This window comes from Macaca nemestrina, chromosome 18, assembly GCF_043159975.1.
Source record: "Macaca nemestrina isolate mMacNem1 chromosome 18, mMacNem.hap1, whole genome shotgun sequence".
NCBI lineage: Eukaryota > Metazoa > Chordata > Mammalia > Primates > Cercopithecidae > Macaca > Macaca nemestrina.
The window spans coordinates 18406654-18434131 of NC_092142.1; the positions used below are offsets into that span (position 1 = coordinate 18406654).

The 27478-nt window shown below is 47.9% G+C and overlaps 1 protein-coding gene across 6 annotated transcripts in view; it reads left to right on the forward strand.

Moving 5' to 3' along the window:
* Window positions 1-1656: 1656 nt before the first annotated feature.
* The window catches only part of LOC105464277 (synaptotagmin 17), a 93695-nt gene continuing 67873 nt past the window's right edge, over window positions 1657-27478 (forward strand). Inside the window, exons 1-5 of one of the 6 annotated variants that reach the window (XM_011712001.3) lie at window positions 1716-2078; window positions 6171-6188; window positions 6841-6989; window positions 13661-13809; window positions 16812-17431. In XM_011712001.3, coding sequence (XP_011710303.1) covers window positions 2064-2078; window positions 6171-6188; window positions 6841-6989; window positions 13661-13809; window positions 16812-17431 — 951 coding nt within the window. In that variant the 5' untranslated portion in view covers window positions 1716-2063. Of the gene's footprint in view, window positions 2079-5734; window positions 6015-6165; window positions 6189-6840; window positions 6990-13660; window positions 13810-16811; window positions 17432-27478 lie in introns of those variants that run through there. The other 5 variants (XM_011712003.3, XM_011711999.2, XM_011712002.2 and 2 more) reach the window with 5 other exon arrangements.

Here is a 27478-nt window from a genome sequence, read left to right on the forward strand (position 1 = left end):
TCCCAATAGGCATCCTCCTCTGAGAGGCCCACCCCCCACCTGGCATGCCCTGCCATCAGTGCTGGAGAAAGATTGTGGATAAATACCACAAAGTGATTAGGAGTGGCCACCTTGGGTTCATTCCTGGACTTGTAGGTTCAAAGGCCAGTGCCCCGGGCTACCAGCTGTCAGGCCTTCGTAGAGGCTTTACCTCTCCGGACTCCAGTCCCTCATAAATTGGAGATAATCATAGCACCTCCCTCAGGAAGCAGAGTGAATAAGGGCAACAAAAACAATTATTCAGTGCCTACTCTGGCTGGACAGAGTGCTAGCTGATAGGAGTGATCAAGGTACTGCAGGTTGAAATGAAATAATGCTTGTGAAGTGTTGAGGCGTGTATGCCTGCAGAATCATAAGCACTCAATATGCGTTACGTGCTATATGCTACAAACTAAATATATCATACTAAAAAATGTATAGGCCTGCTAGATTTTTAGACAAAAAATATATGCATCTGAATATCCATCTTTTGTTTGTTACTTCCATATTCATTTTCTCATTTATTCCCACAAAACAGCCCTGGAGGATAGGCAGGGTGGAGATTTTCTCCTGTTTTTACTGAGGAAAAAGAGGCACTGGGAGGTTAAAATTAACAGGCTGATAAGCTGCTGCCCAGCAACAGGAGATGACTGGGCATATTAAAAAGAAATCCGGCCCGCACAGTGGCTCACGCCCGTAATCCCAGCATTTTGAGAGGCCGAGGCAGGCAGATCACTTGAGGCCAGGAGTTCGAGGCCAGGCTGGCCCATATGGTGAAACCCTTTCTCTACGAAAAATACAAAATCTAGCGGGCTTGGTGGTGGGCGCCTGTAGTCCCAGCTACTCGGGAGGCTGAGGCACGAGAATTCCTTGAACCTGGGAGGCGCAGGTTGCAGCGAGCCAAGATTACCCCACACCGCACTACAGCCTGTGTGACAGAGTGACACTCTGTGTCTAAAATAAAATAAAATAAAATAATAAAATAAATCCAGAGGAGGGCAATGTTCCACCTCGAATCTCTGAGTGGAGAGCCAGAGGCCTTGGACTGGGAGGTTTGATGGAGGCCTGTGGGTCCAGGGCGCCCCAGCCACGAGGTCAGGCAGGAGGGCAGCGGTGGACACGCCCCGGGGCGCAAGCTCACTGGCGGCCGGCAGCCGGTGGGCAGAGGAGCACACGAGGCCGGGCACGACGCTGGGTGGCGCTGCCGGGCCGCCCTGCACTAGACCTGTTGCGTCCAGGGCGCAACTCCGGCAGGTTTAGAGTAAAGGGGCGCTCCGCTCTCTCCGCGCGCCCCCTGAAGCCCTGGACACAGCACCTCCGTTTGGGACGCCCTATGCCCACCTTAACTTGAGGCTCCCATCCAAGCAGCCTCTGCGATCCTCACCGCAACCGTGCTAGGCGCGTCGGGTGGGGCGGGAATAAAGTTTTTCCAACCCAGTTTGGGGAGAGGGCTGGATAGGGAGGACCTTCCCTGCTGCAGACTTCATGGCAGGCTGCACTGTGTCCCCTCCGCTCCACTGCTGCCCCGGGGGCCCTGCTTTCGGTAGATGCCAGCCCCCTTGCCAGCAGGATGGGCTGACCTGTGTACCGCCCCCTCCCACCCCCTTCTCCATCCCCATCCCCTCCCCCGCCTCCCGCGCGCTCGGGCCCCAGCGTCTCCGGCCCCGCCTGCGCTGGGGTCGCTGCAGTCCCCGCGGCTGCCCCGGGCTCCTTGCCCAGGCGCCCGGGCCTTATTCCAGCCTGGGGAGCGCCTCGGGGGGGAGCACGGGACAGCGAGGGAGACCGAGGCGGGGGCCCTGGGCAACCCATCTCTCCGAACCGGGGAGGCGGCCCCGATTCCGAGAGCCGGAACGCAGGGAAAGGCAAGGACGGGGCGGCCGGCGGAGGGGCGGGCGCCGCTCATCAGCCACTCCAGTCACGTCTGGGGCCACCGGCTGCTTTTTTCTTCCTTTCCCCCTTTGCTTTCTTCCCCCTCCGCTGTTGGCGAGGGCAAAGTGGCCGTGGCGGCGCCATGCCCGGGCCGGAGTGAGTGCGCGCGGGCGAAAATGGCGTACATCCAGGTAGGGCTGAGGCTGGGGGCAAGGTCCGGGGTGCGGGTAGGGGGTGCTGCGCCCCCTCCGGCTGGGAGCGCGCGGAAGGGAGGGCCCACGGCTAAGCTCCCACAAACTTGCTTCGAGAAAAAGGATGCCCGTGCGCGGGCAACCCTTGCAGCAACAGGGGTGCGCCCCGGGAGGAGAGACTGGGGACCCCCAAACCCCGGGATGGAGGGTCCTATGTGGACTCTGCAAAGCGCACCCTTGCCTCTTGGGGAGGGAATGGGGGGTGGGGCGGACTTTTCTTCCCCCCCCGCCCCTCCCTCTCCTTGGCACCCCACCCCAGGGGAGGGGCCGTGGGGAGGGCTGCCCGGGGCGAGCCAGCAGCCCGGCCCGTCAGCTGCCGTTGCCGTGGTGACGGCTCCGGCTAATTGGCCGGCAGACCGAGCCTGAGGCAGCTGTTCCGACCAGGAGGGACAAGGACGTCGTCTCTCCCGGGCACTGGGTGCTGAGGGGTGGGGGACACCCGGAGGCCAGAGGCGCGCTGGTGGAGAAAAAGGAGGCTGTTACTTTAGTCCGCTGCATTGGGATCTGGGAGATGTGGACCCTCTTCACCTTGAAGAAATGTCCCCCAAGAATCCTTGGGCTGAATTAATTCTGAAATAATTTCTAAGCAGCCTTTTTTGGGGAGAGGGGGCGGAGGGGTGGGCCAGGCTTCTTGATGAAAAGACCTTTCTCCTCTGCAAGAAGGGAAGTGACCGCAGGTCAGCGCCAAGGTCAAGCAGGCAGACTCGCAGTGAGACCCGTTGAGTTGCTTGCTTCTGGTGCTGGCTCCTCTGAGCTGGGCAGAGAAGCTTACAGACTTCCACGTCCAGGGTGCATCTTGGCTCACATCTTGTCCCCTCAGCCACAGCTGGGGGTGCTGCTGGTCCTCCCATTCCCCTCTGGCTCACGTATCCCCTCATAGTGTCCTCAGACGCTTCAGCCTGTCGGGAACTCTGTGCTGTGTCACCTGGCGGAGCCTCTTCCATTCGTCTCCTGCCTTCGATTCCCCGGATTGGCTTCCCTTTCGTGGAATCGCCAGTTTCTCTTTTCAAGTTCATTGAAGGTCACATTACTGTCCACCCACTGTGTGCTGAATGTTGTCCAGGGGCTATTCAATAGTCACCCAACACACACTTGGGCGACCGCCTACTAAGTGCTGGCACTGGGGATGCAGTGATGAAAACAGCGCAGTTCCTGCCCCTCTGAGTGCGCAATTTAGTGAGAAATGAACATATTTACTGGCTCCTGGGGTTCTTAATGGCCGCCTTCAGCAGAGAGAAATTAAGTGACTTGCCCAAGGCCACACAGCCGCTTAGGGGTCAAGGTGGGATCTCAAGGGGGGTCGGTGCGAGATATGTTAAGCATCTCATATGACAATGAGCAGAGATGTTGGTTTTCCTTCTAGAACAAGGTGTTAAACTTTTTTTGTCCTGTGAAGTGCCAGATAGTACTTTTTTTCTCTTGGAGGCTCACATGGTCTCTGTCACAACTATTCCACTCTGACTATAGCACCAAAACTGCTACAGACAGTAGTAAATGAGTGGGTGTGGCTGTGTTCCAATAAAACTTTATTTGCAGGCACCAACATTTGAATTTTGTATACTTTGCATGAATCAAGAGGCAGTCATCTTTTTTTTTTTTTTTCCCCCCAACCTTTTAAACTCGTACAAATCATTCTTTGCTCAAGGGCTGTAGCAAAACAGGCTGCGGGGCTGGTTTTGATCTGCGAAGCTTAGTTTGCCAACCTCTGTTTAGAATGCATGGGTTTTCTTTCTTCCTCTTTCTTTCTGGTATGAATTGGTTCTCTTCCATCAGTGTCAAACATGGGAACCCAGGAGACCCAATGCCAGAAAGACCGCATGCCTGGGAACGTCAGGGTACCTCTTTCATCTTCTTTGGTTTCTCTCTGTTCCCTGACACTCATCTTGCACCTGGGCTTTGAGAAGGCTGGGAAGGCTGTTTTTCAGCAGGGGCATGAGGTGGCCTTGTCTCTGTTCACTTTGGTTTCATAAATGGCCTCTTTTGACCACCACATGTCTAGGAAATGCTTCCCCATATTCCGAAAATGGTCATGGATTATCATGAAAAAGTATCACTTTATCCTAAACATTCTAAAGCACTTTTTCATGTAAGCCCTATGAGAGTATATTTTGCTGTTTTGTGCCCTGCTGTACCTGCCGGGACAATACCTGGTGCCTGCTGGGTACCACTATGTCTTGACAATCACCCAATTATCATCACAGAAAGGGTGCATTTTAATTTTCAACTGGACCGCACGCAAGTATTTGCAGAGTCAGTGTCCTGTCCCACCCTAACAGCACCCCTTTGACGTATGGAGTAGCCTTTCCACTAAAGAAGAGGAAACCGAGGCTCAGAGAGGCCCCCTGACTTGTGCGAGTCACGTGATCAGTCAATGGTGAGACTAGGACTGTAGTACTTCTTGACTCAGCTCGTTGCATGGCCCCTCAGCACCTTTGGGTCTTCTTCTGTGTATGGTTTGAGTTTTGGCTTTAGAGATTTTGTGATAAGTGCCTTTGAGTATTTCCCAAGCTGTTGTTATTCCCTTACCACTTCGAGGATTTTGATTTTTTCACAAGCCACGTACCACCTGTACTATGATGATGATGATGGTGATGACGATTATTTTAGACAGAGTCTAAATAACTCTGTTGCCCAGGCTGGAGTGCAGTGGTGTGATCTTGGCTCACTGCAACCTCTGCTTCCCAGGTTCAAGTGAGTCTCCTGCCTCAGCCTCCCCAGCAGCTGGGATTACAGGTGCCTGCCACCATGCCTCGCTAATTTTTTGTATTTTTAGAAGAGAGGGGGTTTCACCATGTTGGCCAGGCTGGTCTCAAGCTCCCGACCTCAGGTGATCCACCCGCCTTGGCCTCCCAAAATACTATGATTATAGGCATGAGCCACTGTGCCTAGCCCTACCTATGCTATTATTAACTTAATTTTTTTTTTCTATAAATGGGCTAACTTTTATTTTTACTTTAACAAAATCACATGAAAAGGAAACATTACATCACTAATATCATAGGAAACCAAGATCATGTGACATGGGCAGAAGGCAACTGGAAGAATAACGCAATGGGAGTAATGCCACATTATTGAATTCTAGGTGGACATGGCTGTCTGCAAGGCTCTGGACAAGATCTACTTTCTTTGTTTAAAAGAAAGGGGATGGGTGAGGGTAGAAATTGATAAGTGGTAAAAAGATGTTAACATGCAGTGGTACCAAATTGAGACTTTCTCCTCCTGGAAGGAGAATTGGAAAGAAGATAATAACTTTCCCCCTCTTGATTCAAAGTTCTGAGTTTGAATCCCACCTCAGTTCACCTCTGGGGCATGCCCGAGGTTGGGGTGCAGGACTTCTAACCAACCTAGTCTACTTGGCCCATTTGGAAAACCATCTTAAAGAGAAGGAGGGAGTCTGTGCCCTGAAAACCCAGGAGACGAAGATGGGGAGGTGGGGTGGGGCCACAACAGGAAGGGAGGCCCTCCTTCCTCAAGAGGACCAGATTAGGGCTTCCTTTTTAGTTCCCTCTATTTGTGGGTGGTGATAGGAAACACCCCACCATTACCATTGGAGCAGAATTGGAAGGTAGGGCCTCCGGGAGGGCGGGGGAGCCAAGTAACATCCACTGTATGCCTGCCTGCATGTTAGCTAATCATGTCCTTTTGGGTTGGCTACATGGCTATTTCTGTATAGGAAGGTTTGCTCTTCTCCTGAAGTGTGGCTGTATTGGATAGCATGACTATCTATCCGCCTGCTCTGATTCATAACAGCATACGGTGCAAATCAAATCGAAATGCTAAAGTTTCCCATTTATTTGGTGTTGGTTAACCAGGAGGCTACCAGCAGCCCTGAAAATAGCAACACCTTGTTAGGAAGTCAGCTCCCTTCCCAGGATGGTAAGTGGAAATACGCAGGGCTTTTTTTTTTTTTTTTTTTCTTCTGTAAATTTTTTTTTGAGTTGCTGGAATATTGCTAAACTGGTCTTGTCTCTCTTTCTTTAACCCCTTCGTTCCCTTACGCCCTTGGCTTCATCGTGGATCTTAAAAGGGCAGTTGGAACCATTAAACGAGGTGGGTTCATTTGTTGATTTGTTTGGTCTGGTTTCTAATCAAGAAATGCCTGGCTTTCATTTTGGAGTCTTATGTGGGGCTGTGGGGATAGTGAATATTCAACAATAACCTGGTGTTAATACCAGCAGAGTTTCCATTCCTTTCTAACGAAAGGAGATCCCGGTTTTGAAAAGACACCAGTTGAGAAGACAAGTTTCCCTCTCCACCCCTACTTATTCCGTTTGATTATCTCTGTCTGTTTCATGTCACCGAGATCATTTTTTACATATTTTTCCCCTGCTTTCAAGAAGACAGAGTAATATTCATTGTGTTTTGAACATATTGTATAGCCCTTACAATGTTGTATAAACCACCCACATGTCAAGAAAGACATTCACATAAACTACCAAAGAAAATACCTGCAAATGTTTTGCTTGCTACTAATGGCTCCAGCGAGTTGATGTTTGCTATCTTTGTGCCTGCAGTTGGTAAATAGAAATGGAAAACATTTTGTTCTAAGTGCTGAGCAGCAAAGCCAGAACTCCTGAATGTCTATTTCTCATCCGAGATTGGCTACTTTTAATTTTGGGTGTTGTTTCTCCTCTTCCTCTTCCCCACCCTGCCCACCACCCCTCTCCCCCTACCCCCGGCCCACCTCCCCCAATGGCCTCAGGGTTTTCTTTCTAGACTCTCTGATCTGCTGCTGTGCAGATGGACCTGCCGGCACTGCTGTCAGAAGTGCTACGAGTCCAGCTGTTGCCAGTCAAGTGAGGATGAAGTTGAAATTCTGGGACCTTTCCCTGCTCAGACCCCTCCCTGGCTGTAAGTAAAACTGCTCTGAACTTCTCTGAAATCAATTTCAAGACTTTTCCCTTTTTCTGAGAAGCGGGGGTTGGGGGTCTGGGCCACAGGAGGGCGGATGTGGGGGCATGAAAGAGAAGCAGGCTGAGTTTCCATGGACATCTTTGCTGAAGACTGCGAATATGTTCTGTACACCTCATTTTGTTCGGCAAGCTGGCAAGACCAGCTGGTGGCGGGGTTTTAGTTCACCTAGTGGCACATTGGGCCTTCTGAGATATGAACCGTGTAATGCTAAGTGTGTGGGCATTTTTAGTCATATAAAGTGTTGTTCCAAGCAGAAAAGGAGATCTGTGAGCCTCTATATTCTTCAAGGGCTGACCACATTCTGAGGGTTTCCATCCAAGTCCGCGTGACAAGATTCCCTAGCACCCAGCCCAGGGCATGCACATAGTAAAAGCTCGATAAATATCCGTTGCATGGATGGGTAGACGGAATCAACAAGCAAGGGCCTTTTTGCTGCTCCGAACAAGAACTTCAGAAACAGGGAAGCAGAAAAGCACCTCCAGGCTCCATCCTGTCCTCCAACGCTGTTTATGTTCTCTCTGGCATCTTTCGTTTTATTTCTAATTCGCTCTCCTCCCGCGCCTGCATACAACATCTCCATCTGCCAGTCGCTCAGATATTTTGGGAACGCAGTTTTGAAGCTTCTCAGCCACGTGCCTGGTCCACCTCTCCCTGACTGAGAGAGGGACGTGGTCAGAGAGCCTGGGTACAGTCAAGAAGGTCGGGGCTGGGAAGGATCAAGAAGTCATCAAGTGGGCTTGTCATGATTCGGAGGGGCAGGCCCAGAGAGGGAGAGAGACAGCGGCCAGAACCCACAGCTGGAGCCTGGCAGGGTGGAAGGAGGCAGTGCTGTTTCAGCTCAGTCCTTGGTCTGAGATTGCAAAAGTCTCTGGTGTCCCATCTTTCCCTCCCAAGTTGGGGGCTCATGCCTCAGGCCTCTTTTTCTCTTCTTAGAAGCAAGTATCAAATATTTCCATAGCAAAATGGCTCTGGATCCAGGCTCTGTGATCGCAACTATTATTTCTAGTTCTGTGACCTTGGGCAAATGGTTGGATCTCTCTGTACCTTGATTTCCCATCTGTGAAATGGGGTGATAAAAAGAATAGTATTTCTCTCAGAGTTGTTGCAGGGAGTCAATGAATTTGGAATGTGGAAAAGTAGTTAGGAATGCTTGATACTTCGTTGGTGATTATAAATGTAATTCTGGCTGGGGGCAGTGGCTCACACCTGTAATCCCAGCATTTTGGGAGGCTGAGGCAGGCGGATCACTTGAGCTCAGGAGTTTGAGACCAGCCTGGGCCACATAGTGAGACCCTCTCCCCCACCCCATCTCAACAAAACATCAAAAAATTAGCTGGGTGTGGTGATGTGTGCCTGTGGTCCCAGCTACTGTGGAGGCTGAGGATTGCTTGAGCCTAGGAGGTTGAGGCTGCAGTGAGCTATGATCGCGCCACTGCACTCCAGCCTGGGAAAGAATGAGACCCTATCTCAAAAAAAAAAATAAATAAAATAAACAAATAAATAAATAAATAAATAAATAAGATATGCATATAATATGCTTAGCACAGAGTAAAAGTTTTATAAGCATTTATTTCTGTCAGTATTAGGTATCAATAGAGATTAATTAAACTGATACAAACACAATGTTAAAGAACTCTTCCATTATTCATTATTCATAAGTTGTGGCCTGAATCCTACAGGTGTGTGTGAAGTTGAGATTTTGGGTGAAAGCAACTCATTAATCAAGAGATAATTTGCAGCCGGGTGCTGTGGCTCTCATCTGTAATCCCAGTGCTTTGGGAGGCTGAGGTGGGAGGACAGCTGGAGGTCAGGAGTTTGAGACCAGCCTGCCTGGGCAACACGATGAGATCCCTATCTCTATAAAAATTTTTCAAATTAGCTGGGCATATTGTTGCCTAGAGTTCCAGTTATTCGGGAGGCTGAGGTGGAAGGATCGCTTGAGCCTGGAAACTCAGGGCTGCAGTGAGCTATAATCATGCCACTGCATTCCAGCTTGAGCAACAGGGCAAGACTTTAAAAAAAAAAAAAAAAAAAAAAGGATTCCACTGGTCTATGTAGCAGAAGTTAGTTCAGTCCATCTGATGTCTTTAAAGCTATGCTCACAAGAATGCCAACTCCATGTGGGCAGGGATTTTTGCCTGTCTTGTTCACTCAGAAAAAGTTGTTGACTGACACACTATTCTTCAGGCAGAACTTGCATTCTTAAAGTGCCAATCATCAGTTGAAAAGTTAATCTGAGTTCCTTTTGTAGTTATTTCTTAAGTACAGTGTGCCACGCGCTGTGGCATACACAGGGCTAGATAGGGTCCTATGACCATGCTCAGGGCATTTTCAATCTCATGTAGGAGGTAAGGCAGGTATATAAGTCAGGTTGCCCCCTAGAGTTGTGCATTTACACCCTGCATTCCATATATGACAGTCCTGCATAAGGCCTTGTTATGAAAGAATCAGGAATGATGGCTTCAGGCGTAGCTGGATCCAGGAGCAGAAATCATGTCATCAGAGCCTCTCTCTGTTTCTCTCTCTCTCTCTCTCTGTTTCTTCTGTATTGGCCTCATTCTTAAGCTTGTTTTCTCCATGTGGCAGGACTAGACTTGCATTCTGTTGCCGTTGCATAAAAAGTGAACAAATAAACAAACAAAACAAAACCTGGAAAGGCTCTCATTAGCCTGGCTTGGGTTATGTACCAGTCACTTTCACTTGGAGGAAATGGTGCCAGAATCATGCCAGTTACCTGCCCACCCAGGAAACCAGGGAAATGCTCATTTCTATCCGAAACACATGAACTAAACTACTAGACCAGGGGTTGGCAAACTTTTAAAGTATCAAATAGTAAATATATTAGCCTCGTGGGCCATATGGTCTCTGCTGCAGCTACTTATTTCTACCATTGTTGTGCAAAAGCAGCTGTAGACCATAAATGAAGGGGCAGGGCTGTGTTTCATTAACACTTCATTTACAAAATCAGGCAGTGAATTTGGCTTTGTAGTTTGCAGACCCCTGTAATAGACAATTGGGGTGTTGTGACTACAGAGGAGAAAATTGACTAGAGAAGTGGGCAGACACCACGAATGGACACTACATCTAGGAACAGCTGGGGGAATAGTGGAAAATGAGCCTGCAAGCTCAGGTTGAATTGGGTCTTGAATGCCGGAGTAAGGAATTTGGATTTTCTTCTGTACCAGCGGAGACCCCTCAGAGGTGTTGAAAATCACAGTCAGGTACCTGTTTGCCCCCTAGATATCCAAATGTTGAGTGTTACAGATGCACAGCCTAGGTTCTCATGCTGAGTTGGAAGACAGTTGCATTTTACCTTGACTGCTGCTGACCCTTTGTGTAAGCAGGGGCAAGGGGGCTGGGACCCTCTGGGAAGACACTTCTTTCGGTTTTGCCACTAGTAGAGAAGTGGACTGTAACTTTCCCAGCAGGGCCAATACACCACACAACTCCAGGTGGCACCAATTCACATGGTGGCCATCATGAATGGCACCACCTAGGGTTGTGCAGTCTACAGACTGAACAGCTGTGCATGACCTTTGTGCTTCCCAGGATGAATGAGGTCTCTTCTGAACACTGGGCAGTGCTTGACACATTTTTGGCACTCAGCATAATGCAAAACGGTAAGAGAAATCTGTAAAGAGAAGACGGCTAAATCATTCAGAAAGCAAATTTACAGCTTTGTATTTTCCCCAGATTTATTTACCAAGTGGGCAGCTGCATGTTATCAAACAGACAGGAAGTAGAAATGTCAAGTGTATGGGCTTCGCAATGCTGTTCCTACTGCGACATTTGAGCCGAGAACCATGGGACTTGCCTCTGTGGACTGGCACGTGGCAGATGAGCTGGCCCTTTGTGTGTGCTCTGTGTGTGATCTTGGGGGACACAACATTAATTGTCACATATGCTCATGTCCTGTGGGCCCCCAACTTTTCTTGGCTAGGCTGGTGAAGATTGGGAAAACTGCACAATCTAACTGGTGCCTTTTGAAGCAATGCCAGAAAGACCCTCATTGAAGAGTGAATTAAAGTCAAGTTGGTTGATTGCTTGTCGAACAAGCATATGTTGAATCCCTACAATGTGCAGAGCTCTTACAGGTCTCACAGAGATGCCTCACTTGGCGATTGGGAGTGTGTGCCATTTAGAGTTTAGCATTACTGGCTCAGTTGGGGTTCTCCCTTTTAACAGTGATGCAAATTAGTTATTCATCCTTCTCCCAACCCGTGTTAGTTTGTTTTGTGTTGCGATAAAGAGATACCCAAGATTGGGTAAGGTTCAAGTGATTCTCATGCCTCAGCTTCCCAAGTAGATGGGACTACAGGTGTGTGCCACCATGCCAGGTTAATTTTTGTACTTTTAGTAGAGATGGGGTTTCGCCATGTTGGCCAGGTTGGTCTTGAACTCCTGACCTCAAATGATCCACCCAGCTCAGCCTCCCAAAGTGCTGGGATTACAGGCGTGAGTCATCGCGCCCGGCTCCTGATAATGCTTTTGAAGAACATTAGATCAGTCTCATCTCATGCACAGAATGTGTCTGAGGACTTCACAGCATTCAAAACTTGCATTTTTCAAGACAAGTTTTCCTGTAGGCTTTAATGTCACGCTGCGGGGGTTGCAGCCTCGGAAGGCATAAATCTACAGCCATTATGGCTTAGGGGCATGCTATTAGCGGCATCAGTCTCAAAACGATGTCACCAGCTGTTTTTCTACCTCCTTTTCCATCCCTCCAGCATCCTTACCTAGCTTTATGAGTATTGGGGGGGAGATCTTAAAGCCCCCCAGTTGTAATAATATCAACTAAGCTGGGCATGGAAGCATGCAACTATAGTCCCAGCTACTCAGGAGGCTGAGAGCGGGAGGATCACTTTGAGCCTAGGAGTTTGAGTCCAGCCTGGGCAACATAGTGAGATCCTGTTTCTTAAACAAACAAACAAAAAATCAATGAATTGATCGATTGATCAATCCATAAAAAATGTTTCAAAATGTATTGAGCGCCTGTTTACTACACAACCAAGCACTGTTCTAAGCATTTTATTTATTTATTTTTGAGACAGGGTCTCTTGCTGTGTCTCCCAGGCTGGAGTGCATTGGCACAATCATAGCTCACTGCAGCCTCAAACTCCTGGGCTCAAGCGAGCCTCTTGCCTTAGCCTCCCAAGTGACTATGACTACAAACACAAGCCATCATGCCCAGCTAATTTTTAATTTTTTTTTGTAGAAACAGAGTTCTGCCATGTTGCCCAGGCTGGTCTCAAACTTTCTTTTTTTTATTTTTTTATTTTTTTATTTTTTTTTTTAGACGGAGTCTCGCTCTGTCACCCAGGCTGGAGTGCAGTGGCCGGATCTCAGCTCACTGCAAGCTCCGCCTCCCGGGTTCACACCATTCTCCTGCCTCAGCCTCCCGAGTAGCTGGGAAGACAGGCGCCTGCCACCTCGCCCGGCTAAGTTTCTGTATTTTTAGTAGAGACGGGGTTTCACTGTGTTACCCAGGATGGTCTCGATCTCCTGACCTCGTGATCCGCCCGTCTCGGCCTCCCAAAGTGCTGGGATTACAGGCTTGAGCCACTGCGCCCGGCCTCAAACTTTCGAGCTCAAGCGATCCTCCTGCCTCAGCTTCCCAAAGTGCTGGGATTACAGTTGTGGGCAACCATGCCCAGTCAACTTTTAGTAGAGATGGGGTCCTGCTGTGTTGACCAGGCTGGTCTCAAACTCCTGGCCTCAAGGGATCTTCCTGCCTTGGCCTCCCAAAATGCTGGGATTATATGTGTGAGCCACCATGCTCGGCCTCTACACATTTTATATGTGTTAACTCATTCAGGGTTTGCAAACACCATATAATGTGGGTACTGTCAATATTTCCACTTTACAGATGGGGAAATGGAGGTACGGGAGGGGAAAGGGACTTACCCCAGCACCCAGCCAGGGTTCAGCCCCAGCGGTTCTCTTAATCACTACCCCGTATCGTCTTTCTTCTCCATCCACCCTTACCCGCTCCTTCCCAATTTCTCAGCAGTTCTTTATTGGGAGCACATTGAGTCACGGCTGCTGCTAATTTATAGCTATTTCTTGACATCAAACTTCTGTTCAGAAATTGTTGATTTTCAGGGCCATTTCTGCCACGCAAAGAACCCTTGAGTGACATTGTTATAGGATATTTTTAAAAGATCTTAAATTATAGACACAGTGACTATTGAAATACCAGGACACTTGTAACCAAAAGCAGAAGTTTGGATGCCTATAAACCACCAGACGGTTCACTGCAGACTAGAGATTGACAGGTCTCGGGCTTCACTGAGCCAAAGTGGCGCCCCCACGTGGCGACAGCCTAAGTTTACACAGTTCTCTGCCCAGCCCCAGCTTTGAAATTATGCAAGTTCTTGACAGATTGTTCTAAATCGGGGAATATTTCTTCATATCATTTCACATTTGGTGCAAAAAGCAAGACGTTGTTGAGAGTTTAAGGACACCACACTGTTTCAAATTTGCATTATTCCATGTTGCATAAAATGGGTCTGAGAACGGTTTCATCGCGGGTCTTAACCCCCAAGGGATGGAGATGCCAGTCCCTCGGGATTCCTGGACAGCTACTGAGACCTCTTCCCTTCCTATAGGATGGCCAGCCGGAGCAGTGACAAGGATGGTGACTCTGTCCATACGGCCAGCGAAGTCCCGCTGACCCCACGGACCAATTCCCCGGATGGAAGACGCTCGTCCTCAGACACATCCAAGTCCACATACAGCCTGACGCGGAGGATTTCGAGTAAGTATCTCCGCTGTACCTCTCTGGGGGCCCTGGCCGACTTTCCCAGACACTCCCACGGAGAGTCATGAAGGGCAGTGTGGTTGCTGGGGGAGGGCGGCAGAGTGGGGTGACAGTCCAGGAGACAGGGGGAGAGAGAGATAATGACGGTGTGACAGAGGACGGCATCACACCTGATTGCTGATGAGTTCAATCAAAAGCAATCATTTTGATTGATTTTTGCTTTTATTAATTTTAAGTTTGATTGAATTGGCTGAATTGATTCACATTGTCAGTGTATATCATTTCAGATTCTGAAAGATGGGTGTGGCTATATTATATAGAAGGGCTTGTCAATTCTGGTGACTTTGGGAGCTAGGCGGGTTGCATCAGTGGCCAAATGCAGAGGTTACATAGAGATAAACATTGCCTGAGTGCGGTGACAAATGGCAGCTGCCGCTCTGCCTGGAGAGTTACTAGGGCAGGGTGAAGACTTCAGTCAATTGAAAAGTGAATGCCCCATTGAAAGGGGAGCAGGGCGGCTGCTGCTCAGCTTGGCCAATGGTAGCTGTATGGGATTGGGGGCCCAGTATTGTCTGATCTTTGTAAAGAGATATTGGCAATCTGGGTTTTTTTTTTCTTTTTTTATATGAAACATTCTTACTTTTGAGTCTAAACAAAATGTATGTGCAGCCATCAAACTTGGCCGCCCAATTTGTCTACTCTGTTGTGTGGCATATGTGTTTGACCAAACAGCATGATTTGGGTGAGGATGAAAAAGGAAGATAAACACCCAGAGACTCCCAACCTCCTTCTGCTCCACAAAAGTATCTCTTCTCTGCCTGAACTGATGTCTGAAATTCACTAAACAGAGAGAAAAGCTTAAAATGCCTGAAACAAGTCCATTCAGGTGGAGATCATTGGTGTCCAACCTTTCCTGGGGGTAGAGGGAAAAGAAAAAAGTAGGGAAAAAAAAAAAAGAGTTCAAGGGCATGAAATAGTGAAACAGAGGGAGCACAGGGTTTCTTTAGGCCTCAGTCTTCCCATCTGTAAAATGAGAGGGCTGATCTAGAACTGTGCTGTCTGGTGTAACAGTTACCAGACACACGTAGCTGTTGAGCATGCAAATGGTGTGAGACTGAATCTTACTGATGTTCTGTGAGTGCAAAATATGTACTGGACTTTCAAGACAGTGAGAAAATAAAAGGCCTGGTGTGGTGACTTGTGCCTATAATCCCAGCACTTTGGGAGACCGAGGCGGGAGGATCACCTGAGGTCAGGAGTTCGAGACTAGGCTGGCTAACATGGTGAAACCCTATCTCTACTAAAATACAAAATTAGATGGGCATGGTAGCGCATGCCTGTAATCCCAGCTACTTGGGAGGCTGAGGCAGTAGGATCACTTGAACCCGGGAGGTGGAGGTTGCAGTGAGCCGAGATCACACCACTGCACTCCAGCTCAGGCAACAAAAGTGAAACGCTGTCTCCAAAAAAAAAAGAGAGAGAGAGAGAATTTAAAGTATCTCACTAACATGTTTTTATATTGGTTCCATGTTGAAATGATTATATATTGGATATAGTAGGTTAAATAAAATAAAATACTAAAATTAATTTTGCAGGCCAGGTGCTGTGGCTCATGCCTGTAATCCCAGCACTTTGGGAGGCCAAGGCAGGCAGATTGCTTGAGGCCAGGAGTTCAAGACTATCCTGGCCAACATGACGAAACCCCATCTCTACTAAAAATGCAAAAATGGGCCAGGTGTGGTGGTACACAACTGTAGTCCCAGCCACTTGGGAGGCTGAGGCATGAGAATCACTCGTACCTGGAAGGCGGAGGTTGCAGTGAGCCGAGATCCGCCACTGCACTCCAGGCTGGGCGACAGAGCAAGACTCTGTCTCAAAATAAACAAATAAATTACATTAAATTAAAGGAATTTTGCCCTTTTTTTGGCATGTTTTTAAAGTCATGGCTGCCAGGATATTTTAAGTTACATATGTGGCTTGCATTTCTGGCTTGCGTTATCTTTCTGTGGACAGTGTGAGCCTAGATGATTTCTGAGTCTTATGCCCAGCTCTGAACACAGGTGATTTCCATTTAGCACACATCTATCAGAGCACCTCCCATGCCTCAGGCAAATGTCTCATAAAGACAGCTGTTAGGGCAATTAGCAAGAATGCCATGAGCTCATTGCTAGAAGAGTGGGATGCACAAAGGTTAGAATTATGAACTTGGGATCAATGCACTCTGTTGGTTCATGGAAGGGAGAGAGGCAGCCCGTAAGCGATGAAGTTTGAATACGAACCTTGAAGAAGTATAATCGTTCCCATTTATTGGTCTGTGCCTATGGGCACATTCTGCGCCATGCCCTTTCCATGCCCTGGTTCAGTGGATCTTCATCACATTCTTTGAGGTAGGTGCCATTATTGACTCTATTTTACTGATGGGAAAACAGAGTCCTAGAGAGTCAAAAGAATATGCCTGGAGTCACATGGCTCATTGTTAATGAGTGCACGAGTAGTGAGTAAGTGGCTGAGAGGGAATTCTACCCAGACACTCTGGTCCCAGAGCTCACTTTCTTAAAGTGGAGACATCATAGGATAATGGTTAGAGCCAGACTCTGGGGCCAGCTAGACCAGCCTGACCCCTGGCTCCTCCACTTGCAAGGGTGTGACCTTCAGAAAGTTACTTAAAGCTTCTGTTTCCTCATCTATAAAGTGAAGATAATAGTAATTATCTAAGAATTCAAGGGCATGTGAAGATTGTGATTGCACATATGAGATGATGTAATGTACTCAGTCTATTAGAGCAGTGCCTGGCACTTAGCTGCTGTGATGACGGCAGTGGTGACAAGAGTGCCACCATACTGTCTGTCACAGAATCAATGAGTATTTCAGAGTGTAGAGAAAGATGGCAAGGATCATTTTGAAGCAGAGTAAACAGTGCAAGAATCTGCTCACCTGCAAAGTTGCCCAGGTGTGCCTTGTATGTGGCTGTCTTCATTGTTATTTCTGGTGGCTCTCAGGTCTTGAGTCAAGACGTCCCAGCTCTCCACTCATCGATATTAAACCCATCGAGTTTGGCGTTCTCAGCGCCAAGAAGGAGCCCATCCAGCCTTCGGTGCTCAGACGGACCTATACCCCCGACGACTATTTCAGGAAGTTCGAACCCCACCTGTACTCCCTTGACTCCAGCAGTGACGACGTGGACTCTCTGACGGACGAGGAGATCCTGTCCAAGTACCAGCTGGGCATGCTGCACTTCAGCACTCAGTACGACCTGCTGCACAACCACCTCACCGTGCGCGTGATCGAGGCCAGAGACCTGCCACCTCCCATCTCCCACGACGGCTCGCGTCAGGACATGGCACACTCCAACCCCTACGTCAAGATCTGTCTCCTGCCAGATCAGAAGAACTCAAAGCAGACCGGGGTCAAACGCAAGACCCAGAAACCCGTGTTTGAGGAGCGCTACACCTTCGAGATCCCCTTCCTGGAGGCCCAGAGGAGGACCCTGCTCCTGACCGTGGTGGATTTTGATAAGTTCTCCCGCCACTGTGTCATTGGGAAAGTTTCCGTGCCTTTGTGTGAAGTTGACCTGGTCAAGGGCGGGCACTGGTGGAAGGCGCTGATTCCCAGTTCTCAGGTAAGGGATGGGTTTGTGGTGTTTCCTCCTGGGAGCTTTTTAAAAAAGTGATTGTTTTTATTTTATTTTACTGTTTAAAAGGCTTTTTTGGATTTTTAAAACTTTTTATTTTGAAATAATTTTTGACTCATAAGAGGTTGCAAAAATAGTAGAGAGTTCCTGTGTCCTCTTGATCCAGCATGATAGCATCTTACACAATCAGGAAATAGACATTGGTAACTAACCTAGCGCTTACTCAGATTTCACTAGTTTTTATAGACATCACTCCTGTGTGTGTCTTTCTGTGAAAATTTATCACACATATAGATTCATGTAACCACCACCACTCTGGAAGCCTTTTTTAAATGATTGATGCTGAGTTATTTAGTAAAGAGAATGATTGCACAGGGTATAAAGCTATCAATCATTTTGACTTTCAGAAATTGATTTGGGGGGGAAAAAGTGAAGGCTGGAAAACAAGATGATGCATGGATGCTTTTCAGCCCAACTGTTAGATTGGCTTCCTTCCCCCTGTCCAGCCCAGGGAAATGTGGTTGGCTGCTCGGGAAGCCACCCACGGACCAGGCTGTGTCTCCAGTCGGCTGTTGGGCATTCCTGCATGTTAGAGGATCACTGTCTACCCATTGTGGGTAGAAGGATGTGGGGAGCCCAAGGAAAGGAAAAGACCCAGCCACTCCTTCCTCCCTCCCTCCCTTCCCACTTCTCTCTTCGCTCCCTTCCTCCCTTCCTTCCCCGATCCCCTCTTCCCTTCCTTCCCCGCTTCCCTCTTCCCTCCCTTTTTCCCTCCCTCACCTCCTTCCTTCCTCCCCTCCTCCTGTCTTCCCTTCCTTCTCTCCCTGTCCTGTGGGATGGCTGGTGTAGGAACAGGGACGGGAGATGGAGAAACAAGGGAGGGGGTTTGGCCACCATGAGGTCAATAAGAGTTGCCTTCCAGGCCAGGCGCAGTGGCTTATGCCTGTAATCCCAGCACTTTGGGAGGCTGAGGCAGGAGAATCACTGGAGTCCAGGCATGTGAGACCAGCCTGGGCAACACAATGAGATCCCGCCTCTACAAAAAACAATGTAAAAATTAGCTAGGCATGGTGGTGCACATCTGTAATTCCAGCTACTTGGGAGGCTGAGGCAGGAGGATCTCTTGAGCCCAGAGTTCGAGGCTGCAGTGAGCTATGATTGAGCCAGTGCACTCACTCCAGCTCACTCCAGGCTGGGTGACAGAGCGAGACCCTGTCTCTAAAAAAAAAAAAAAAAGATTGCCTTTCCATGGGGAGCCATTTGGTGACACGCAGAGAAAATGGCCTTGGGTCTAATCTGCAACCTTCCTCCCACTGCCTAACTGTTGCTAGGCCCCTCTGCTCCCTCACCCCTCTGCTCCCTCACCTCACTTCAGGTGAAATGGAGGTAGTAATACCACCTTGCAGCGAGGGCCTGGCGGGTGGTGAGCTCTCCACAGTGGTAGCCCCAGTTGTCAGCAGAGGACGTCTTCTATTGTGAACCCATTCAGAGTGAGCCTGTAATGCATCGCCTTCCAGTGCACTAAGCGGTAATCACACCTGGTGAATATCTAATTGGGCAGACAAGAGGCGGGGAGTGTTCCGGTTCACTCCTAATGCTGAGCCTTCTTGTGGCAGAGGAGCCGGCGTCTCCTGAGCTGAGTTAATCTCGGGGCTGCCGTCTCCCTTCCATCTGAAGAGGGACAGCCAGGCCTGTTTTATGTCACTGCGGGAGCAGGTTTCTCCCAGACAAGGGCTGGCTCCTCACCCTTGAGAAAGCTGCAGGCTGTGCTTTAGTTTCATGGAGACATTTGGGTGCCTCTAAGAATTAAAAGTATTCATGTGTATAGGGCTGAGTGCAATAGCTCACACCTGTAATCCCAGCACTTTGGGAGGTTGAGGTGGGAGGTTGGCTTGAGCCCAAGAGTTAGATACTAGCCTGAGAAACATAGTGACACCTTATTTCTTTTTTCTTTTTTTTTTTTTTTGAGACAGAGTCTTGCTCTATCGCCCGGGCTGGAGTGCAGCGGCCAGATCTCAGCTCACTGCAAGCTCCGCCTCCCGGGTTCACGCCATTCTCCTGCCTCAGCCTCCCAGTAGCTGGGACTACAGGCGCCCACCACCTCACCCGGCTAGATTTTTGTATTTTTTAGTAGAGATGGGGTTTCACCGTGTTAGCCAGGATGGTCTCGATCTCCTGACCTTGTGATCTGCCCGTCCCGGCCTCCCAAAGTGCTGGGATTACAGGCTTGAGCCACCGCGCCCAGCCTCGTGACACCTTATTTCTACAAAACATAAAAAAAAAAAAAAGAAAGCCAGGCATGGTGGCATGTCCCTGTAGTCCCAGCTACTCGGGAGGCTGAGGCAGGAGGATTGCTTGAGCCCAGGAGTTTGAGGCTGCAGTGAGCTATGATTGCGCCAATGCACTCCAGCCTGGGCAATAGAGTGAGGCCTTGTGTCTAAAAAAATAAAATAATAAAAGTGTGTATAAAGTTGAAATATTGCAGGCGGGTCAGCTGCTGTAACTGCTCATCTGATTTACACTCTGGTCTGTCACACTCGGGCTTCCAGCCTTGCTGGTGCTATTATCAGCGAAGTAGTGGCTGTTAATGCCTTTAATTGTGGATTTGACTCTTAAATTCTGGTTGTAAATGCCTTCTGTCTCTCATTCCTGATGATGATGAGTGTTTTCTTAGTACTGTTCAAAATAGTTTTTGGAAGCATCATCTGGACCCTTAAGATATTTGTTTTCCTTCTCTTCTCCCCTCTTTATTATTCTTTGTTTTTTTCTTCTCTGATCTGCTCATTTCTTCATTCTGTATTTCTTGAGATCCTATTATGTGCCCAGCATTTCTAGTTGGATTAATAAAAATGAATCCCATACCATTCCTAGCAGCAGGAAACTTCCAATCTAGTGGGAAAGAGAGTTTGGTAAACAGCAAGCCATAATGCAGTGTGCTGCAGGCGGTAATAAATGGGCAATCAGCACTCATTTTGATTTTTAAAAATTATTTTGTTTATTATTTATTTATTTATTTTGAGACGGAGTCTCGCTCTGTCCCCCAGGCTAGAGTGCAGTGGCGCGATCTCCGCTCACTGCAAGCTCCGCCTCCCGGGCTTATGCCATTCTCCTGCCTCAGCCTCCTGAGTAGCTGGGACTAAGGCGCCCGCCACAGCGCCCGGCTAATTTTTTGTATTTTTAGTAGAGACGGGGTTTCACCGTGTTCGCCAGGATGGTCTCGATCTCCTGACCTTGTGATCCGCCCGCCTCGGCTTCCCAAAGTGCTGGGATTACAGGCGTGAGCCACCGCGCCTGGCTTTTTTTTTTTTTTTTTTTTGAGACGGAGTCCCGCTCTGTCGCCCAGGCCGGAGTGCAGTGGCCGGATCTCAGCTCACTGCAAGCTCCGCCTCCCGGGTTTACGCCATTCTCCTGCCTCAGCCTCCTGAGTAGCTGGGACTACAGGCCCCCGCCACCTCGCTCGGCTAGTTTTTTGTATTTTTTAGTAGAGACGGGGTTTCACTGTGTTAGCCAGGATGGTCTCGATCTCCTGACCTTGTGATCCGCCCATCTCGGCCTCTCAAAGTGCTGGGATTACAGGCTTGAGCCACCGCGCCCGGCCCTGGCCTATTTTTTATTTTTAGAAACAGAGTCTGGCTCAGTCGCCCAGGCTGGAATGCAGTGGCCTAATCACAGCTCGCTGCAGCCCCAAACTCCTGGTCTCAAGAGATCCTCCCACCTCAGCCTCCTGAGTAACTAGGACTACAGTTGTATGCCACTGCACCTGGTTAGTTTTTTAAAAAAATATATTTTGCAGAGATGGGGATTTCACTGGGTTGCCTAGGCTGGTCTCCAACTCCTGGTCTCAAGCGATCCTCCCACCTCGGCCTCCTAAAGTTTGCTGGAGTTATCGGCATGAGCTACTGAGCCCTGCCAAGACTCATTTTGTTAAGAATGATCAAAATTGGCCTTGAAAATGGACACCATATTGAAGACTGAGGTACCATCTCTCAGTAATTCCAATATAGTAGGTCTTGACTGTTGGAGTGGATCAGGATGTATTTGCTCACATTTGGGGAGCAAATGTATTTCAGGCAGAAGTTTTAAATGATGAAATCCACTAGGAAGGTCATGCTATATGAGTATTTCACTTTGAATACCAGACTCGTACTAGCGAGGCAAGAAACTCAGAGAGAGGCACTGGAGACTATGACTGAGGAAAGAATATGCTCCTATTGCCCAGCTAATGCTTATTCTGGAATTTATGCTCTTTGAGTGGAAAAGCCGGTTGTCTTACACGCTGCTAGCAATCATACGAAAAAAAGCTCATCACTGATCATTAGAGAAATGCAAATCAACACCACAATGAGATACCATCTCACACCGGTCAGAATGGCTACTATTAAAAAGTCCAAAATAACAGATGCTAGTGAGGTTGTGGAGAAAAAGGAATGCTTATACATTGTTGGTGGGAGTGTAAATTAGTTCAGCCATTGTGGAAGACAGTGCGACAATTCCTCAAAGACCTAAAGACAGAAATACCTTTCGACCCAGCAATCCCGTTACTGGGCATATACCAAAGGAATATAAATTGTTCTATTATAAAAACACATGCATGCGTTATGCTCATTGCAGCACTATTCACAATAGCAAAGACATGGAATCGACCTAAATGTCCATCAGTGATAGACTGGATAAAGAAAATGTGGTGCATATATACCATGGAATACTACGCAGTCATGAAAAAGAACAAAATCATGTCTTTTGCAAGAACATGGATGGAGCTGGAGGCCACTATCCTCAGCAAACTAACATAGGAATGGAAAACCAAATACTCTATATTCTCACTTATAAGTGGGAGCTAAATACTGAGAACACATGGACACAGAGAGGGGAACAACACACACTGGAGCCTTTTGGAGGGTCGGGGGTGGGAGGAGGGAGAGGATCAGGAAAAACAATGAATGGGTACTAGGCTTAATACCTGGGTGATAAAATAATCTGTACAACAAACCCCCATGACACAAATTTACCTATATAACAAACCTGTGCTTGTACTCCGGAACTTAAAATAAAAGTTAAAAAAAAAATTAAGTTCTGCAAAAAAACGGAAAGAAAGAAAGAAAGAAAAAAACAAGCTGGTTGTCTTTGGCCGGGTTCCCTAGAAGCAGAGCTGGAGATGGGGATTTGGATGTAGATTTGTTGCCAGGGCTGCCATAACAGAGCACTACAAATTGAGTGGCTTAAAGCAACAAAAATTTATTGTCTCACAGGCCTGGAGGCAAGGAGTCTCAGATCAAGGCATTAGCAGAGTCATGTTCCCTCTGAAACTGGGAGGGGAAGCCCTCCTTGCTCCTTCCTTGCTTCTGGTGGTTGCAGGCAGTCCTTGGAATTCCTTGGCTGGAGCTGCATTGCTCTAATCCCTGCTCCACCATCACATGGCCATTTTTGCCCTGTGTGTGTCTGTGTCTCTTCTCTTCTTCTTCTTCTTTTTTTTTTTTTGAGACAGAGTCTTGCTCTGTCACCCAGGCTGGAGTGCAGTGGCATGATCTCGGCTCACTGCAAGCTCCACCTCCCACCCAGGTTCACGCCATTCTCCTGCCTCAGCCTCCCGAGTAGCTGGGACTACAGGTGCCCAACACCACACCTGGCTAATTTTTTATATTTTTAGTAGATACGGGGTTTCACCATGTTAGCCAGGATGGTCTCAATCTCCTGACCTCGTGATCCGCCCGCCTCGGCCTCCCAAAGTGCTGGGATTACAGGCGTGAGCCATGTCTCTTCTCTTCTTATAAGGACATCGGACACCAGTCATATTGAATTAGGACCCAGCTGACTCCAGTGTGACCTCATCTTAATTTAAATAATGACATATACAATGAACCAATTTCCAAATAAGGTTCCATTCTGAGATACTGGGGGTTAGGACCTCAACCTGTCTTTTTTTTTTTTTTTTTTTGAAACAGGGTCTTGCTTTGTCATCTAGGCTGGAGTGCAGTGGTGTAATCATGGCTGAATGCAGCCTTGAACTCCTGGGCTCAAGCAGTCCTCCTACCACAGCCTTTCAAGTGGCTGGAACCATGTGGTACCACAAGTGTACACCAACACGCTCAGATAACTTTTTAGTTTTTGCAGAGATGGAGTCTCATTATTTTGTCCAGGTTGGTCTCAAACCCCTGGGTTCAAGCGATCCTCCTGCCTCGGCCCCTCAGGTGCTGGGATTAAAGACGTGAGCCAGTATAGCTGTCCTGATTGCTGATTTTTGTTAGAAGCTAACATCTGCCTTCACCAAATTGGTTGGTTGGTCAGTGGAATGGGAAGGAGAGGAGGCAGTTGTGTAATGGTGTATAAGACAAAACTATTCAATTTCTTATTTTCAGCCTGTTCTAATGGTGTGTGGAGTCGGGCTAATGCTTAGTGTCTAGTTATACTTTCTTCTTGGAAAACCCATATGGAAGATGAATGGGTGGCTTGTGGGGCCAGCATATAAGCACTTCCTGGTTCAGGGCAGAACATCCCATCTGTCTTGCAGTGTCCCATCTGACTGCATCTTTGATCTTAGCATTCAGGAAACTGGCAGCTAATGGAGCTATGGCATTTTGGGGGTCTCAGGGATAAGGTTGGCTGGAAGATAATGAAAATAAGACCATACAGTGAGTAGGACGAGGGGATTGACATAGACATGAAATTACACTGGCTATTTAGAGAAATTCTGCTCATCAGAATGGATTGAAAGCCATTGAAATCTGTGTAGGCGCTACTCTTTTAAAAAACTATGGCCAACATGGTGAAACCCCGTCTCTACTAAAAATGCAAAAAAATTAGCCAGGTGTGGTGGCGGGTGTCTGTAATCCCAGCTACTTGGGAGGCTGAGGCAGGAGAATCGCTTGAACGCAGGAGGTGGAGATAGCAGTGAGCTGAGATCACGCCATTGTACTCTGGCCTGGGCAACAAGAGTGAAACTCCATCTCGAAATTAAAAAAAAAATTATTAGTTTTAATTGTGGGAAAATACACACACCATGAAATTTACCGTCTTAACCATTTTTGCCTGTACAGTTCGGTGGCATTAAGTCCATTCACATTATTGTGCAACCATCACCACCATCCATCTCCAGAACTCTTGCAAAACTGAAACCCTACACCCATTAATCAATAACTCCCCATCTCCGTCTCTCCCCAGCCCCTGACAACCATCATTCTACTTTCTATGAATTTGACAATTCTAGGTACCTCATATAAGTAGAGTCATAGATTACTTTTCTTGTGGCTGGCTTGTTTCACTCAGGATAATGTCTTCAAGGTTCATCTGTGTTATAGCATGAGTCAGAATTTCCTTCCTTTTATAGGCTGAGCTGAATAGTATTCCAGTGTGTGTGTGTGTGTGTGTGTGTGTGTGTGTGTGTGTGTGTCATATTTCGTCTGTTCATTCATCCATTAGTGGACACTTGGGTTGCCTCCACCGTTTGGCTATTATAAATAACACTGCTATGAACATGGGTGTACAGATGGCTTTTTGACCAACTGTGTGTGTGTGTTTTTAAGCCGTAAAAATACCCACGATGTAGGTGGTTCATTTTCTCTTGAGTGCACATGGTTTGGGGAAGGAAGAGCAAGGACAGTGGAGAGATCAGATGCCCCGTGGCCATGCGGGAACCGTTCTGAGCATTAGGAAGCATACACAGTTGTATTCATTTGGCAAGGCTCATCCAGTATTCCTAAGACTTGTGTGTTTCACTATATATAAGTTTAATCTAAAAAAAAATCCCCGCCATAAACAAACACTGAACTCTGGTTAATGACATGCCAAAATGTGTATGGGTGCCATGGTCTGAAGGTTTCCTAAATTCATATGTTGAAATCCTAACCTCAAGGAGATAGTATTCAGACGGCGTTTGGTGGTTAGGCCGTGAGGGCAGAGCCATCATCAATGGGATTAGTGCCCTTGTAAAGAGGTTCCAGAGAGTTGCCTTACCCCTTCCTCCATGTGGGGCAAAACCAACAGGTCCCATCTACGAGGAATGGTCCTCAGCAGACATGGAATCAGCTGGTGCCTTGATCTTGGACTTCCCAGCCTCCAGAAGGGTGAGAAATAAATTTCTGTTGTTTTCAAGCCACCCAGTTGATAGTGTTTTTGTTACAGCAGCCTGAATGGACCAAGACAGTGGGAAAGTGTACCAATGTCAGCCACTTATTTTGAAATGCATTCAAAAAAGCTAGAGTGGTAGATGGATAGGGATGAAGCAAATAGAGCATATTTTAAAAATAATTATAGCATTCTTAATATCAGTAACTGTTCAATTGGAATCTAAAGTATATGTCTAAGAGTGTGCACTGTACAATTCTTTTTTTTTTTTTGATACTGAGTGTCACTCTGTTGCGAGGCTGGAGTGTAGTGGCATGATCTCGGCTCACTACAACCTCTGCCTCCTGGGTTCAAGCGATTCTCCTGCCCCAGCCTCCCAAGTAGCTGGGACCACAGGCTCCTGCCACCACACCCAGCTAATTTTTTGTATTTTTAGTAGAGACGGGGTTTCACCATGTTAGCCAGGATGGTCTTAATCTCCTGACCTCGTGATCTGCCCACCTCAGCATCCCAAAGTGTTGGGATTACAGGCGTGAGCCACCGCACCCGGCCTCACTGTACAATTCTTTAAGCCTCTCTGTATTTGAAAGTGTTGAGAGTATAAGCCATGGCAGGCATGGTGGCTTACATCTGTAATTCCAGCACCTTGGGAGACTGAGGAGGGAGGATCACTTGAGGCCAGGAGTTCAAGGTCAACCTGGCCAACATGGTGAAACCCCATCTCTACTAAAAATACAAAAATTAGCTGGGTGTAGTGGCGCATGCCTGTAGTCCCAGCTACTTGGGAAGCTCAGGCACGAGAATCACTTGAACCCGAGAGGCAGAGGCTGCAGTGAGGCAAGATCACACCACTGCACCCCAGTCTGGGTGGCAGAGCGAGACTCTGTCTCAAAAAAAAAAAAGAAATGTAGACTGGGTGTGCTGTCTCATGCCAAAAATCCCAATACTTTGGGAAGCCAAGTGGGAGGATCGCTTGAGGCCAGCAGTTCGAGACCAGCCTGGGCAACATAAAGAGACCCTGTTTCTTTGGGAAAAAGAGAGAGACAGAGAATGTTCATAAAAAAATGTTGAGGAGCAAAAGACAAGAAGTACCGGTGCCAGTTAGGAAAAATCGCTGTGGTCCCTTAGGTGAGAGGTGGTGATGATCTGGACCCCATGTAAGGTGGCGGTGACAAAGGATGCAATTTGAAAGCAGAGTCTTTGATGCCCAGGAGCAGCCTTTGAGGAAACTATAAACAAGGAATGTCAAACAGTGTGGGGTCAGCAGGGGATGATCAGGAGGGTTTCTGCTACTGCAGTGGTTCTCTTACTTTAACAAGCATCGGAATCACCTGGGAGCTATGACTGTGGAGACTCCCAGACCTCAGCCTCCCTGATTCTGATTTCCCACATCTTGGGTGAAAAAACCATGAATCTGCACTTGAGCCAATGGGCTGGGAGATTCCAACGTAGTTAAACTCTGGACTTCATTCCGAGAAACACTGGGTGGCTGGTGGAAGGTGAAAGGTGAAAGGTGAAAGGTGGAAGGTGAAAGGTGAAAGGTGGAAGGTGAAAGGTGAAAGGTGGAAGGTGAAAGGTGGAAGGTGGAAGGTGGAAAGGGTTCTGACTTTTGAGCTGAACAGACTTGCATCTAAAACTTGGCTCTGCCACTTAGGGGCTGGCTGTTGTGACAGTTTCATAAGCTGGCGTGGCAAGTGCTGTGCCCGGCTGCTTGAGTGGCCGGTGTGCAGAGTGCACCCAATACAGGGCTGCCACTAAGATGATATTTTATGAAGCCATTCTGGGAAGGGGTAGATTCAAGTTAAAGTGCTCTTAGGGATTCATGGAGAAGAGTTCTGAGTCATGTCAGGGTGCAATATCTTACATTACAAAGCCAAATCGCCCACTGAAGAGGAATATTTGATTTGGGCCTGGAAGGAGAAAATATGTTTAGTCAAAAGTGATATTTGCACACTGGAATGCTGGATATTTATG